Source organism: Lithobates pipiens, unplaced genomic scaffold, assembly GCF_037356315.1.
Source record: "Lithobates pipiens isolate NorthernLeopardFrog02 unplaced genomic scaffold, aLitPip1_a1.2 Scaffold_18, whole genome shotgun sequence".
Taxonomy (NCBI): Eukaryota; Metazoa; Chordata; class Amphibia; order Anura; family Ranidae; genus Lithobates; species Lithobates pipiens.
In genome coordinates, this window is record NW_027507758.1 from 152,166,322 (window position 1) to 152,183,605 (window position 17,284).

Sequence of the window (17,284 nt, forward strand, 5' to 3'; positions counted from 1 at the left end):
CCCCTGTTAAAATGTCAGGTTTCTGTGATGTAAAAAAATGAGACGCAGATAAATAAATTCAGAACTTTTTCCACTTTTTAAATGTGACCTATAAACTGTACAACTCGGTTTAAAAACAAACTGAAATCTTTTAGGTTGCGGGAATAAAATAAATAAATAAATGGTTGCATAAGTGTGCACACCCTTAAACTAATATTTTGTTAAAGCACCTTTTTTTTTTTTTTTTTTTTTTTTTTTTTTACAACATTTTTTGGGGTATGAGTCTATCAGCCTTGCACATCTTGACGTGGCAATATTTGCCCAATGTTCTTTGCGAAAACACTCCATATCTGTCAGATTGCAAGGGCATCTCCTGTGCACAGCCCTCTTCACATCACCCCACAGATTTTCAATGGGATTCAGGTCTGGACTCCAAAACTTTAATCTTCTTCTGGTGAAGTTATTCCTTTGTTGATTTGGATGTATGCTTGGGTTCGTAGTCAGGCTGAAAGATGAAGTTCCTCTTCATGTTCAGCTTTCTAGCAGAAGCCTTAAAGTTTTGTGCCAATATTGACTGGTTTTTGGAAGTGTTCATAATTCCCTCTACCTTGACTAAGGTCCATGTTACCGCTGAAGAAAAAACAGCCCCAAAGCATGATGCCACCACCATGCTTCACTGTGGGTATGGTGTTCTTTTGGTGATGTGCAGTGTTTTTTCACCAAACATATCTTTTGGAATTATGGCCCAAAAGTTCAAACTTGGCTTCATCAGACCATAACACATTTTCCCACATGTTTTTGGGAGACTTCAGATGTGTTTTTGCAAAATTTTGCTGAGCTTGGATGTTTTTCTTCGTAAGAAAAGGCTTCTGTCTTGCCACTCTACCCCATAGCCCAGACATATGAAGAATACAGAAGATTGTTGTCACATGTACTACACAGCCAGATATTCCTGCAGCTCCGTTAATGTTGCTGTAGGCCTCTTGGTAGTCTCCCTGACTAGTTTTCTTCTCGTCTTTTCATCAATTATAGAGGGATGTCCAGTTGTTGGTAATCTCACTGTTGTGCCATATTTTCTCCACTTGAATATTGACTGTCTTTGCTGGTATATCTAATGCCTTGGAAATTCTTTTGTACCCTTCTGTGGATTATGGATTTTGCTGTAGGATGCGAGGGAGGTTCCCTTGCTTGTTTGGTTTTTTGCACTGCTGTTGGGTGGGGTAATGTGATGGAATTATCAAATGTGTTTGTTTTTACTTTTTCGTTGTATAATGTGAAAACGTCCAACAAAAACTAGTTGATATATTTTTTTTTTTTTTTGTACCCTTCTCTTGATACCTTTTACCAATGAAATCCCTCTGATGCTTTGGAAGCTCTCTGCGGACCATGGCTTTTGCTGTAGGATGAGACTAAGAAAATGTTAGGAAAGACCTACTAGAACAGCTGAACTTTATTTGGGGTTAATCAGAGGTACTCTTAATGATGGCAGGTGTGTTCTGACTCCTATGAAACATCAGTTTGAATGTGATTTGCTTAATTCTGAACACAGCTACATCCCCAGTTATAAGAGGATGTGCACACTTATGAAACCACATTATTTCATTTATTTATTTTTTGTCTTTTTATTTTTTTTATTTTTTATTTTTTATTTTTTTTAAATCAGAGAAACCTATCATTTGAACAGGGTTGTGTAGAATTTTTATATCCACTGTATATGCGAATTGGATGCGTTTTTGAACCACATCCAATTCGCGTGACATGAACCGGCAGCCTTCTCTATTGAGCCAGTTCACAAATCTGCAGGCCGGCCCTGGTGTGTTTTTAAAAAGAGTCTTGTGTGTTTTTCATTCCGGTTCAAGTGCGATTTCAAGTAAAAATGTGCACCTGAATCGCACCTGAACCGGTGAACAAAACCGCACTGGGCTCCTTTTTTATAAATTCCCTAAAAAAAAACATGGCGGGACGTGTGAACTGAACCTTACTCTGCTTTAGGGTGTGTGCAGGCCAACTAATGACACCTTGAAACTACATGATTAATGCACATCTTATGTGAGTGAAAAACGCAAGATGCAGGTAGGAGAGTTCATAATGCCTTTAAAAAAAAGAAAACCAATGCAGCCATTACATCTAAAAGACTGGTAAGCGGCAAAATAATACATTCTTTAGCTACAGTACATTCAAAGCCATGTGTAGGAAACTATGTAAACAAATGTTTTGGTGGCTTACCAATTGGTCTTTTCCTTGTTGTTTCTGTTAAGTATGAGAAATTTCTTGTGAGGTGTTTTTTTTTTTTTTTTTTTTTTCTCCTTTTTTATTCCCATTATGTTTGTGTTGTACACTATTAATAATTAGCTGTATATTATTTTTGTTAATGTTTTATCTTAGGCATCTTTCTCAGAAACCTTCAGAGGATATTCAGAAGTTTATTTCTGACGTGGCCTATAAAGTAGAGCTTCACCAAATAGCCAACATGGTGTTCAGCCCCGGAACCTTGATAGCAGCCATTTTGTTACAGAATTTTCCTTCACTCAGTTACAATCTATTGGTTGACAAGACTTTGTGGCTGAAGGATTTAACAGAGGCCTTTGGGGGATGTCTAGAGTGGCCTGGTATGTATATGAGTAATAGTCTGCACAAGAAGTAGTTTAACCGCTTGCCGACCAGCCGCTGCAGTTATACTGCAGCAGGTTGGCTCAGCTGCGCAAATTGCCGTGCTGGTAATGGCAATAGCAGGCGGAGCCAATGCACATGGCTGGCAGCTGCAATGTCCACCGGGCACCTTTTGATCGCTCCTCAGAGAGCCAGAGCGGGGATCTGTCAATGTAAACAAACAGATCCCCATTCTGTCAAGGGAGGAGAGAGAAATCGTCTGTTACTAGTGATCAGGAACAGCGAGCAATTTAGCAGTCCTGCTAAAAATTGCTGATCACCACCATTACTACAAAAAAAAAAAGAAATAATAGAAATGCCATAAATATATCCCCTATTTTGTAGACTTTTGCGCAAACCAATCAATATACGCTTATTGCGTTTTTTTTTTTTTTTTTTGTTTTACCAAAAATATGTAAAAGAATACACCGTGGCCTAAACTGATGAAGAAATGTTGTTGTTTTTTTGGGGGACATTTATTATAGCAAAAAGATAGATAGAGATATATATATAATTATTATTATTGTGTTATAAATAAATAAAAATTTATAGCGCAAAAAAAAAACGAAGAGGTGATCAAATACCGCCCCAAAAAATCTCTATTTGTGGGGAAAAAAGTACCTCAATTTTGTTTGGGTACAGCGTTGCATGACCGTTCAATTGTCAGTTAAAGCAACGCTGTTCTGTATCGCAAAGAATGGCCTGGTCATTAACCACTTACGGACCGCCACACGCCGATATACGTCCTTACTTTGAAGAGGAATATCGTTGTCATGGCAGCAGCTTGCTGCCATGACCCCTGTATCCTTTTCTTTGGCCGGCGGTCCGCTTTCCGTAAGAGTGGTCTCTGCAGCAGATTCGCCGCAAGATCACATTTATCGGCTGCGGGAGAGGGGCTCCCCTCCCGCCCCACTCCAGTGCCCTCTGCCGATTACCAGAGCCATCGGCAGTGGGGGAGGCGATCAGATGTTTTCCCTTGCTGGGTCTAGAGACAAGTGAGGGGAAGATGGGCCCCCACTCGTCTCCACACCATTGCAGGGTGGAAGCGATGTCAAAACATCACTTCCGCCCAGAGCTCTTAAAGGGCCATTTATTTTTATCTATTTATTTTTTGCATCTTTTTGACCCCAGATCTCATATTTAAGAGGTCCTGTCATGCTTTTATGTTTACATTCCTTGTAATAGGAATAAAAGTAACCCTTTTTTTTTTATTATTACCTACTTCAGCCCCAGAAGAATTTACCCCCTTCCTGACCAGTGCACTTTTTGCGATTTGGCACTGTGTCGCTTTAACTAGCAATTGCGTCGCTTTAACTAGCAATTGCGTGGTCGTGTGACGTGGGTCCCAAACAAAATTTGATGTCGTTATTTTCCCACAAATAGAGCTTTCTTTTGGTGGTATTTGATCACCCCTGTGTTTTTTTATTTTTTGCGCTACAAACAAAAGCGTCAATTTTGAAAAAAAATACGCATTTTTTTTTTTTTACATTTTGCTTTAATAAATATTCCCCAAAAATATATAAAATGTTTTTCCTCAGTTTAGGCCGATACGTTTTCTTCTACATATTTTTGGTAAAAAAATTTGCAGTAAGCGTTTGGTTTGCGCAAAAGTTATAGCGTTTACAAAATAGTGGATAGTTTTATGCCATTTTTTTTTTTATTCCTATTATTATTATTTATTTATTTTACTAGTTATGGTGGCGATCAGCGATTTTTTTATCATGACGGTGACATTATGGAGGACACATTGGACATTTTTGACACATTTTTGGGACCATTGTCATTTATACAGCAATAAGTGCTATATAAATGCACTGATTCCTGTGTAAATGACACTGGCAGTGAAGGGGTTAACCACTAGGGGGCAGTGTAAGGGTTAAGTGTGTCCTTGGGAGTGTTTCTAACTGTGGGGGGCGTGGCTACGGGTGACACGTCACTGATCTCTGCTCCCGAATAACAGGGAGCAAAGATCAGTGACACTATCACTAGGCAGAACAGGGAGATGCTTGTTTACATTAGCATCTCCCCGTTCTTCCTCTCCATGAGGCGATCGCGGGTATCCTTGCGGTGATCGAGTCCGTGGGACCCGCGTCCCGACTCACAGCGCTTGCCGCGGGCCAGCTCTTAAAGGGCCGCGTACAGGTACGTTAGTTTGCCTGTACGAGCCCTTCTGCTGACGTATATCGGCGTGAGGCGGTCAGGAAGCGGTTAAAAGAACAGTGTAAAAATAAAAGGTGAAATAAGAAGGAAAAAAAAACATTTTTAAATGTGCCCCGTCCCACCAAGCTAGCGTGCAGAAGCAAATGCATACGTGAGGTATCGCTGCAATTGGTAGAGTGAGAGCAATAATTCTAGCTCCAGACCTCCTCTGTAACTCAAAACATGCAACCTGTATAATGTATTTTTTTTTAAACAACACCTATGGGGATTTTTAAGGGTAAAAGTTGTCGCCATTCCACGAGCGGGCGCAATTTTGAAGCGTGACATGTTTGGTATCAATTTACTCGGCGTAACATTATCTTTCACAATATAAAGAAAAATTAGGCTAACTTTACTGTTGTCTTATTTTTTTTAATTCAAAATCAAAAAAAAGTGTATTTTTCTTCCAAAAAAGTGCGCTTGTAAAACCGCTGCGCAAATAGGGTGTTAGAAAAAATATGTATAATGTTTGGGGGTTCTAAGTAATTTTCTAGCAAAAAAAATGTTTTTAATTTGTAGACCACAAATCTCAAAAAGAGTAAGTTAGAGTATCCCCGCGCTGTCGCCAAGGGCCTAAGCTATTTGTAAGGGTAGGTTGCAGCAAACCACCGGCAGAGGTATAAACCCTAACCCCCAGATAGTATATTTAAAAATCAAACAAATGGTGTTGCGCTACCTGAACTAAATAAAATTAAAGTGCCTTATGCTTATATAAATAGTGACAGTATTATTAAGTGATAAAAATCATGGTAGGTAGTGATACACTACCTGAAAGCGTTAGGCTAAACTATACTAAATTAAAATTAAAGTGCCTTGTGCTTATATGAAAAATAATAGTGTTAAATGAGTGACCCACTCCCGGGAGTAGTGTCTCCTTCTTATTGAGTGATAAGTTGTTCCTTTAAATAATATGTGATAGTACAAAAAATTAAAAAATTTATGCACAATTACAATATGAAAAAAGTTCAAAGTTGTGAAATTTCTCCAACAAATTAATCCTTGAATAATCAATGAAAGGGGATATCCAGTCTGTTACAACTCATAAGCAAAAAGTATCATGTGCTTTAAATAGACATGAGTATCTCCAAGAAAAAAATCCATAAAATATTTTTCCTTATATTAAAACGTGCGACACACAATGCATGCTTGAACAAGAAAGCTATGTAATAAAGTCTTTGGTGAGATTAAATAAAATACAGTGACCAGTGGTTATTTGTTCAGTGATCTTCTTAGTAGGAAAGATACAATAATAGAGTCTATATGTGAGCTAAAATAAATAGTGACCAGTGGCTTATTCAGTGCTTCTCAAAGACAGGTGCCAGCAACCGTGTTTTGTGATTCCTGTATCTCTAGTGTACACGGCACACCAGGTAGAGTAGCCCCTTACCTTACTGCTGTAAGGTAAACAGCAAATCAAACAAGCAACAGGGTCCAGGGGTTATGCCCTAATTCCTGGTAGATGGGTACTGGCCCCCTCGGCTGGGTTTTTTCCCTCAGATAATTTCCATATGGATCTTAAGCTTCAATACCATCCACAGAGGTCTTTCTGCTTACACTTCTTTTTTCACTCCTTGATTCGTAGTCTACAGCCGTCTGTAAGATAAGGGGCTACTCTACCTGGTGTGCCATGTACACTGGAGATACAGGAATCACAAAACACGGTTGCTGGCACCTGTCTTTGAGAAGCACTGAATAAGCCACTGGTCACTTTATTTTAGCTCACATATAGACTCTATTATTGTATCTTTCCTACTAAGATCACTGAACAAATAACCACTGGTCACTGTATTTTATTTAATCTCACCAAAGACTTTATTACATAGCTTTCTTGTTCAAGCATGCATTGTGTGTCGCACGTTTTAATATAAGGAAAAATATTTTATGGATTTTTTTCTTGGAGATACTCATGTCTATTTAAAGCACATGATACTTTTTGCTTATGAGTTGTAACAGACTGGATATCCCCTTTCATTGATTATTCAAGGATTAATTTGTTGGAGAAATTTCACAACTTTGAACTTTTTTCATATTGTAATTGTGCATAAATTTTTTAATTTTTTGTACTATCACATATTATTTAAAGGAACAACTTATCACTCAATAAGAAGGAGACACTACTCCCGGGAGTGGGTCACTCATTTAACACTATTATTTTTCATATAAGCACAAGGCACTTTAATTTTAATTTAGTATAGTTTAGCCTAACGCTTTCGGGTAGTGTATCACTACCTACCATAATTTTTATCACTTAAAGAGGAAGTAAACCCTTCCAAACAACTTGGACCTATAGGTAAGCCTAGATTAAGGCTTAGGCCGCGTACACACGGGCGGACTGTTCGCCCAACTTTGTCCGCTGAACAGTGTTTGGGCGGACAGTCCGCTCGTGTGTGGGCTTTCAGCGGACAGTTTCAGCGGACAGTTTGACGAACAAGGTTTTTCGGAAATTCCGTAAAACTGTCCGCTGAAACCTTGTTTGAGCGAACAGTCCGCCCGTGTGTAGGCTTGTTCGTCAAACTAAGTTCCGCGCATGCTCAGAAAGGATTTACACGCCGAAAGTTATAATGCAGTGTATAGGACGTCGTATTTTTCGTCCCGTCGTACGTGCCGTTCACGTCATCGCGCACGGTTTCAGCAAACTGTTCGTTCGTCGTGTGTGGGCATGTCCGTCCATGCTAATTTTGAGCGGACTGTTTGCCGAAACTGTTGGACGGACAAAGTTGGGCGAACAGTCCGCCCGTGTGTACGCGGCCTTACCTGTAGGTCCAAGCAATATCTCCTAAACCTATATGGTTTAGGAGATATTTGCCCGAAAATGGGCACCGCTGTCTACGGCGCATGCGCCGTAGACAGCGGCGCGCAGGTGCACTAAATGCGGCAAATCCAAGAATGGATTTGCCTAATTTGTCGACTCCCGTGCGCATGCACGGGAGTGACGTCATCGCGGCTTCGCCGTATGGCAGCGGCGGAGCTGCGAGACGCGACTCCCGTGCGCATGCGCGGGAGTGACGTCATCGCGGCTGCGCCGCTGTGATTCGTCGGAGCTGCGAGACGCCACCAGCAACATGGATGCGGCGGACTACAGGGGACAGCGGCGACTTCGCTGGCTCCTGTGTCAGGTAAGTGACACATAATGAGCTACTATGCGATGCATAGTAGTCCATTATGCTTTACCTTTGCAGGGAAAAAAAGAGGAAGTAGACCCATCAGGGTTTACTTCCTCTTTAATAATACTGTCACTATTTATATAAGCATAAGGCACTTTAATTTTATTTAGTTCAGGTAGCGCAACACCATTTGTTTGATTTTTAAAAATCTCAAAAAGAGCCCCGGTCCTTACAGTAAGTGGGTAAATCGGAGAGGATGTTTTGCAGCCATTGAGAAAATGCAAAGCAATCTCTGAATGGCACATGTGCCAAGTGTTTTGACCTTCTGTGTTCACAATGGAGCAGCTTAGCACGGGACCCAGAAGCAAGTGAAACTTTCCAGCTTCTAGAGGGATCCCACAGGTATGGTAAATGCATAGTTCCATTGGTCCAAGGTAAACAATGCCATAGCTGGAATTCTTCTTTAACCACTTGCCGTCCAGCGAAGTAACAGTATGTTTCTGGATTGAAAGGGTGATATCTTGGTCATGGCTGCAGCAACAATTGAGATATCATCCTTTTTTTTTTTTCTTAGGGCTGGTGATTCCCTCTTAATGTAAAAGTAATCCTAGCAGCTAAGAAGTTGTTGGATTACTTTTACTGGTGGCAGAAGGACCACCACCTTTCCCAGGCTCTCCCATGCGATCGAGGAATCGGGTAACAATGCAACTGGCGGGATCTGGTTCTTGAGACACAGTGAGAGAAATGGATGTCTTCCTCTCACTATGTGGTGGCAGAAACCGAAAGCAGACTAGGTTTATTGTACCGCCCTCTATGTATTTTCATTATCTGCAGCTACAACATGCAGTTACAGCACAGTAACTCAGAATGGCCACCTATCTGCTACTCCTTAATTCGGTCTCATTAGGGATGCTGCCTCGTCCAAAGGCTTTATCTCACAAAGTTATGCCATGCTTCTCCAGTCTTATATGGGGCACACCCCCTGAGGGTGATGGAACAGTTGGAACTGATGTTGGCCAAATGGATAGAGACCAATGGGAGGCAGGGTTGCCGACCACCAGTAAATTTACTGACAGTTTGTAAAAATCTATGATTTGTTTACAATTGGCAGTAAATATCAGGGGCTGATAATTTGACTTTTTAAGTGTAAATCAATATTCCATATCATGCTTGTACTGTTCAAATATTCACTGTTAGGTTTTCAATAGGAGTTCTGTAATTTCTCAGGTTTACAGTAAAAAAATGTGCTCCGCCAGTAAGTTTTGCTTGTTTTGTCCATAAAAAATGCTGCAGGAGGTTGGCAACCCTGATGGAAGGAGGCCTTTCAGGCAGTGGTTATGTGTTCATTAAATGTATCTCAAATGCTGACACCATGGTACATTCTTTATGCTTAACCACTTGCTTACTGGGCACTTAAACCCCCCTCAGTCCCAGACCAATTTTCAGCTTTCAGTGCTCTCACATTTTGAATGACAATTACTCAGTCATGCAACACTGTAACCAAATGATTTTTTTGTCCTTTTCTTCATACCAATAGAGCTTTCTTTTGGTGGTATTTGATCACCTCTCGGTTTTTTATTTTCTGCGCTATAAATGAAAAAAGACCGAAAATTTTTTAAAAAAATGAATTTTTCTTCGTTTCTGTGACAAAATTTAGCAAATTAGCAATTTTTCTTCATTAATTTTGGCCACAATTCATACTACTACACATCTTTGGTAAAAATAACCCAAATTTTTGCATATTATATGATCTGTGTGAAATTTATAGAGTCTACAAGCTATGGTGCAAATCATAAAGATTTGCAAAAAAAGATCACATCTGATGTACTAAGGCCTATCTCCATTCTTGAGACCCTAACAAGCCAGGAAAGTACAAATGCCCCCCAAATGACCCCTTTTTGGAAAGTAGACATTCCAATGTATTTAGTAAGAGGCATGGTTAGTTATTTTAAGTTGTCATTTTTTCCCATAATTCTTTGCAAAATTACGATTTTTTTTTTTTTTTTTTTTCACAAAATTTTCATTGTAATAGCTTATTTCTCCCACACGGAATGTGCATACCACAAATAACACCCCAAAATACATTCTGCTACTCCTCCTGAGTATAACGATACCACATGTGTGAGACTTTTACACAGCCTGACCACATACAGAGGCCTAATTTTGAAGTAGCACCTTCAGGCATTCTAAGAGCATAAATTACACATTTCATTTCTCAATCACCTATTACAGTTTTGAAGGCCCTGGAACACCAGGGCAATGGAAACGTCCAGAAAATGACCCCATTTTGGAAAGCTAACACCCCAACGTATAATCTATGAGGCATAATGAGTCTTTTCAATGGTTCATTTTTTTCCAGAAGTTTTCGGAAAATGTGGAAAAAAATGAAAACGCATTTTTTTTTACACAAAGTTGTCCTTTTATAAGATATTTCCAATGCATAGCATTTACATAGCAAAAATAACACCCCAAAATACGTTCTACTACTCCTCCTGAGTATAACGATACCACATGTGTGAGACTTTTACACAGCCTGACCAAATACAGAGGCGCAACATGCAAGAAACACCGTCGGCGTTCCAGGGACACATAGCCTGCACATACCAAGAATTACACCCCCAAATACATTATGCTGAGCAAAGGGTAAAGAAAAGATTACCTGTGGTTTTAGAAGCGCAGTTGTCCACAGGAGGATATCACTGGTCCAGGCAGCAGGCAGGGACTTGGTCAGCAACAGCGAACACAGTTTTTCAGGCAGCAGGCAGGGATACTGTCCATATTACAGTCCAGGGTTAGTGCAGAGATGTCAGCAGTGCCAAAAATATTGGTCCTGGTAGTAGGCAGGTCCTTGTGGTGTGGTCAGTGCGGCATGATGGCAGTAAGTCCTACAGGCAGCAGACAAAAGTAGAGCCTCGTTCAGGACAGAATGGGGATAGGGGTAGAGGCTTCTCCCTCCCAAATCTCTTTGAAGCCTCCGAGTCTCCAGACCCTAATCTAGGAATAAGAAAACAAAGAAAATTGTTTTCTTCTTCCAGAAAAACTATACTGGAGCCCCTCACATATGTGAGACCCCGTGTTGAATCCCACTAGTCCAATTGCAGAATACAAGATCAGTCCAAGAGGCAGGCAAATATCGTGGTCAAACAGTCCAAGGTCAGTTCCAGATCAGGCAGAGATATATACAGAATCGTTAGACAGAAGCATGGTCGAATAACAGTCCAGGGTCAGTTCCAGATGAGGCAGAGGTATGTACAGAATCGTTAGGCATAAGAGTGGTCAAATAACAAGCCAGGGTCCGTTACAGAGCAGGCAGTGGCATAAGGGGTGTGAAGGTGTATGAAGGCAGGAACTGAGGATTATGTTTACCATACTTCACTAAAAATTTATTGAAGTATGGTAACGCCGAAAACAGTCGCCTATACAGAGGCCTGGTTGGGAAGGACATTGTGCACAATAATAACATGTGTCTCTTCTGACTCCTGCTTTGGTACACACCTTACATCTTTTTTGGCGTCTTTTGCCTGCTGGTGTGGGGGGAATTTTATCCGGAAAGTGGCGCTCGGAGAGTCGACTAACAACGTCTGATCTGATATTTTCTGGTGGGCCGTTTGGGAAAATAAGGGCTGTGAAAACTTCCTCCTGGTAGCCAAAGAAACGTTTGGGGTTTTGGGTGGCGTTGCGGTAAATGACATATGAATTGTAAATGGCCAATTGAAAAAAATTAATTACTACTTTTTTGTACCAATGATATGTCCGTCTTGAGACCAGATATGGTTCCATCATTTGGTTGTTGAAGTCGACTCCTCCCATGAACAAATTATACTCTGAAATACATTTGGGTTTCTTTACGGGGCCATTCCTTCTGGGGATTTCTACGAAGGTATCGTTGTGGATAGAAGATAACATGTACACATCTCTTCTGTCCCTCCACTTCACTGCCAGAACCTCCTTGTTTCTTAGACTTGCGGTTTCTCCTTTCCGCAGCTTCTTGTTCACCAGACTTTGAGGAAAGCCCTTCCGATTCCTTTTTACAGTGCCACATGCTGGCGTCTTCTTCCGGTGAAGGTTGTGGAACAGGGGCAGAGATGTGTAGAAGTTGTCTACATAGAGGTGGTAGCCTTTATCCAGTAGGGGGTATATGAGGTCCCAAACAATTTTTCCGCTGGATCCCAAATAATCCGGACAATTAGGGGGCTGTAGCTGGGTGTCCTTCCCTTCGTACACCTTGAAGGAATATGTGTACCCTGTGGCTCGGTCACATAATTTGTAGATCTTCACCCCATAGCGGGCCCTTTTGCTGGGCATAAATTGCTTCATCCTAAGCCTGCCACTAAATTTAATAAGGGACTCATCCACACATATGTGTTGGTCCGGGGTAAACAATTTGGGGAATATTTCAGAAAAATAATTTAGTATTGGTCGAATTTTGTAAAGGCGGTCATAATTTGGATCATTTCGTGGAAGGCATTGGGAATTGTCACTGAAATGTAAGAACCTCAGGATCATCTGATACCTGGTTCTGGGCATTACCGCGGAGAAGAGCGGTGAGTGGTGGAGGGGGTGGGTTGACCAGTAGGTACGTAATTGTTTTTTTTTGTTGAGTCCCATATTAAATGTGAGGCCTAAAAAAAGCTTGAACTCCTCCACCGTTAGGTCTCTCCATTCGTAGGGACGGGCATAATAGGAGGTCGGATTTTGAAAAATAAATTGTTGTGCATACAGGTTGCACTGGGCCACAATTGACGCCAACATGTCCTCCGTAAAAATTAAATGAAAAAAATCGATGGGGCTAAAATTCTCCGTGTCCACCTGGACTCCTGGCTGGGCGGTGAAAGGGGGAACATTGGCCTCTCCTGAATTAGGAGGAAGCCACAAGGGGTTCTGAAGGGCATAGGGAAGGCCAGCATGGCTCCTAACCCTTTGGGGCTGAGATGACACCCCACTGGTACTTGGCCTTTCTTGCTGGGGCACTGCGGTGCTGGTGGACGGCATTGCGGTGCTGGTGGACGGCACTGCGGTGCTGGTGGACGGCATTGCCTCACTACAACGCCTTCGCTTGATGGGCCGGATATCTTCCTCCTCGGATTCATCAGTCAGTGTTTCACTGCTGAGGACTGGCTCATAAGTTACGTCTTCAGAATCCGAATCCGAAAAGGAATCGGAAGAGGAGAGCTCCCCGTTGCTCTCGTCGGCCGCGGAAATAATTTGGTACGCCTCCTCAGCGGAAAAGACGCGTTTAGCCATTGTAGCACTGATGGGCACTGATGAGGTGGCACAGATGGGCGCTTTTGAGGTGGCACAAATGGACACTGATGGGTCGGCACAGATGTGCACTGATTTATTGCACAGATGTGCAGATTTGTTGCACGGATGTGCACTGATGAGGCGGCAGATGGGCACTGCTGAGGCGGCACAGATGGGCACTGCTGAGGCGGCACAGATGGGCACTGCTGAGGCGGCACAGATGGGCACTGCTGAGGCGGCACAGATGGGCACTGCTGAGGCGGCACAGATGGGCACTGCTGAGGCGGCACAGATGGGCACTGCTGAGGCGGCACAGATGGGCACTGCTGAGGCGGCACAGATGGGCACTGATAAGTCGGCAGATGGGCACTGATTTATTGCACGGATGTGCACTGCTGAGGCGGCAGATGGGCACTGCTGAGGCGGCAGATGGGCACTGCTGAGGCGGCAGAGATGGGCACTGCTGAGGCGGCAGAGATGGGCACTGCTGAGTCGGCACAGATGGGCACTGCTGAGTCGGCAGATGGGCACTGATAGGTCGGCACAGATGTGCACTGATTTATTGCACGGATGTGCACTGATAAGGCAGCAGATGGGCACAGATGGGCACTGCTTAGGCGGCACAGATGGGCACTGCTGAGGCGGCACAGATGGGCACTGCTGAGGCGGCACAGATGGGCACTGCTGAGGCGGCACAGATGGGCACTGCTGAGGCGGCACAGATGGGCACTGCTGAGGCGGCACAGATGGGCACTGCTGAGGCGGCACAGATGGGCACTGCTTAGGCGGCACAGATGGGCACCGATTGGTACAGATGGGCACCGATTGGTACAGATGGGCACCGATTGGTACAGATGGGCACCGATTGGCACTGGTGGTGCACAGATGGAGCACTGGCGGTGCACAGGTGGGCACTGGCGGTGCACAGGTGGGCACAGGTGGGCACTGGCAGGGTAGATCTGGGCACTGGCAGGGTAGATCTGGGCACTGGCAGGGTAGATCTGGGCACAGGTGGGGTTTTTATAGGTTTACTGTCACTTTTTATATGTTCAAAACTCACTAACACCTTCGGTCTCCTCACACGCTATCGCTGTGTGAGGAGACACGTTCGGCAATGGGTGATGATCTCATTTGTTTACATTTGAGATCATCACCCATTGGAGGAGGCGATCGCGCTGTAAATTGCCGCTGTGATTGGCCGTTTACAGCGATCTGTGATTGGCTGTGTCCAGCGGACACGGCCAACACAGATTTTCCCCGATGCGTGCTCCCGGGAGCGCGCGGGGAACTCTTAAAGGGGACGACGTCAATAGACGTAGTCCCGGAAATTGAGATCCGCGCTGTAGACTTCTTTTTACTATAGCGCGGATCTCAAGTGGTTAATGGGTTTTTCAAACGAAATCTACTTGTACAAGGTGTAAGTGAGACCATGGGGATTTGATTCATCTCTTGTGGCGCTGCCCGAAACTGCATGCCTATTGGGTGGGGGTGGTGAATAGAGTCCATTCAGTGTTTCATGTGACTCTTCCCCTAGACCCAAGGGCCTGCCTATTGGGTATATTGGAAGAATACAACTGGAAGTTGCACATCAGAGAGGCTGTACTTAGTCTTGTTCCAGGCACGAAAGCTGATCATGATACTTTGGAAGTCGGAAGATCCCCCTACTTTGAGGGAATGGGTTAACAGTGTAGGTGAGCTGTTGCGATTGCAAAAGCTGATCTATCAACATCGGGGTAATGCACATCAATTCGAGAGGGTATGGCCACCGTGGTTAGATGTTACAGGGCTTTCGCCGGTGTACTTAACCATGGACAGGTTGCTTCAACTCAGTGATGACTAGACTGTTTCCTCAATGCGGGGTATAATGCTAGTAAACCCGAGCGGTGATGGTGAGGTCTCCGTGCTGAGCACATAAAACAAACTACAAATGTTTCTTTGGTTCTCCTTTTTTATATGCATATTGGTTTTGGTAATGTACTAATGTGGACACTTTTTCAGGATTTGAAACTACTCACTAGTGGGTGAACCGCTGGGAGACTGGAGGACAATTACGAGGGATGACTACAAGCGCTAAATTTATTATACAAATACTTTAATGGGGATCCCAGCGTAGGAAGGAAACTTTCCACTCTCAGGGAGTGTAAGGGGCACATAATAAGATTGTAGAAGAAGTGGTTTAACCTTTTAAGCTGCATAGGGGGTTTTTCAATGTTAGGAGCAATAAGGGTGTGGAATTCTTGCACAATTGGTGGTGTCAGCAGGGAGTCTTAAAAGTTTTAAAAACTCTTGGACATGCATCTTGGTAAACGCAGCATACAGTGATATGGGAAATGATTACCAACCTTGACACACATGCACCTTCACAGGTTCAACTGGATGGACTATTGTCTTTATTCAACCTCCCCTACTATTATAATGCCACGTACACATGAGCGGACTTCACGTCAGACTTTTTGACGGAGTTCCGCCGAAACGGACTTGCCTACACATGATCACACCAAAATCCGATAATTTAGAACGTGATGATGTACGACGGGACTAGAAAAAGGAAGTTCAAAAAGGAAGTTCAATAGCCAGTAGCCAATAGCTGCCCTTGCGTCGTTTTTGGTCTGTCGGAACAGCATACAGACCAACGGGTTTCTCGATAGAACATGTTTCAAATCTTTCCGTCGGAACCAATTCCTATTTCTAGGTCCGTCAGAATTTTAGAAAGTCAGATGAAGCCCACACACAATCGGAATGTCCGACAGAATGATTCCGTCTGACCTTTTCTGCCGAACTGTACAGGACATTAGTCATTTTCTTGCAAACAAAATTTAGATTTTCACATTTAGGTAAGAAGTGTTAGAATTGGCTGGGTGTTGAAGTGGTTAAGCTGATATTGACCGTGTTGAATTGCTTTGTTTCATTAAAGGAACAGCTAATTGCAATTGTAGCTGATATTCAGTAACCCTATACTAGAGTTAGCAAACTTGTTTGTAACCCATATGTTTTTGTTTTTTTTCTCAAATCTGAATCCTCAAATTTTGTTTTCTTTTTAACAATAGATAACATGTCAGCTAGTAAAGTGGTGCATTCTAGTCTGGACCTTCATGCAAATATCACAAAGCTTGTGGATGGTGAGGTCTACCTGTTTGACAACAACCCAGATGGTGTTCTCACAGAAGAGCTGGTGTTCAGTAGAGCAGTCTCTGTGCTCATGTGTGCCTCCTACAGGAATCAGATGGTCAATATATACGCAAGGCCTGCTCTGGTGGTTCTAGCGATGAAAATGGCACAGAGTTCCAGGAGCGGTGAGAAAATCTATTGGTTGTGTCTAGGGAGAGAAACAGCAAGAGGTGTAATTGCAGTTAACTGGTTTCTTGTATACTGATCTTTTCGTTTTGGTAGATACTGGAGTGGTTAACTACTTAGAGCAGAACTTCACCAAATAGGGGCAGTTCCACTCCTCTGACAGCACCCCCCCCCCCCCTCTTTTTTTTTTTTTTTTTTTTTTTTTTTTTTTTTTTTTTTTTTTTTTGTGGGAGCAGGTACCTGATTTTGATCTGAGCGGAAGTTTGCCCCCACACTCCTTCCCCAGCAGCCTTCAGGGACACATCACAGATCCCAGAAGCCTGCAGGACCAATCACAAAGCTCAGCACGGCTCACACGTGAATTTTGAAGTCAGCCGTAAAGCTGCCAGTTTCCCTTAGTAAATTTGCCTGTGCTCAAAGCCGATTGAATAATCGTCTCGGGTGAGGACATCGCTGGATCCAGGGGCAGGTAAGTGTCATTATATTAAAAGTCAACAGCTATAGTATTCTTTTAGGGGAGACGAGCTATTCTTTAACAGATTCTTATCTCTCTCTTGGATTTTGATGAAGTGCATAAACTCCCAGCTCTGTGCACCTGCTTAGAGCTTTGTAGAAAACAAAGTGCTTCTAGGGTACTAGGGAGTATGTCACTTTCCTTCCTTGCTCTCATGATGCTTTGTGTGAATGGCCAAATCACTAGGTCTGAGCCCATTCACTTATGGTGGTGGATATTTTTAACCTATATAATATTAAAATAATATATCAACCGTGAACTTACACTGGGTTGTTACTGGGCACTCCAGTAGGATCGGGGT

General features: G+C 42.9%; 1 protein-coding gene across 1 annotated transcript in view; it reads left to right on the forward strand.

Annotated features, from left to right (window-relative positions):
- GNPAT (glyceronephosphate O-acyltransferase) overlaps positions 1-17,284 on the forward strand; it is a 73,198-nt gene that overhangs the window by 31,415 nt on the left and 24,499 nt on the right. The window contains exons 9-10 of the mRNA XM_077486279.1: positions 2,365-2,588; positions 16,223-16,468. Of these exons, the coding sequence (XP_077342405.1) occupies positions 2,365-2,588; positions 16,223-16,468 (470 nt within the window). The remainder of the gene's footprint in view (positions 1-2,364; positions 2,589-16,222; positions 16,469-17,284) is intronic.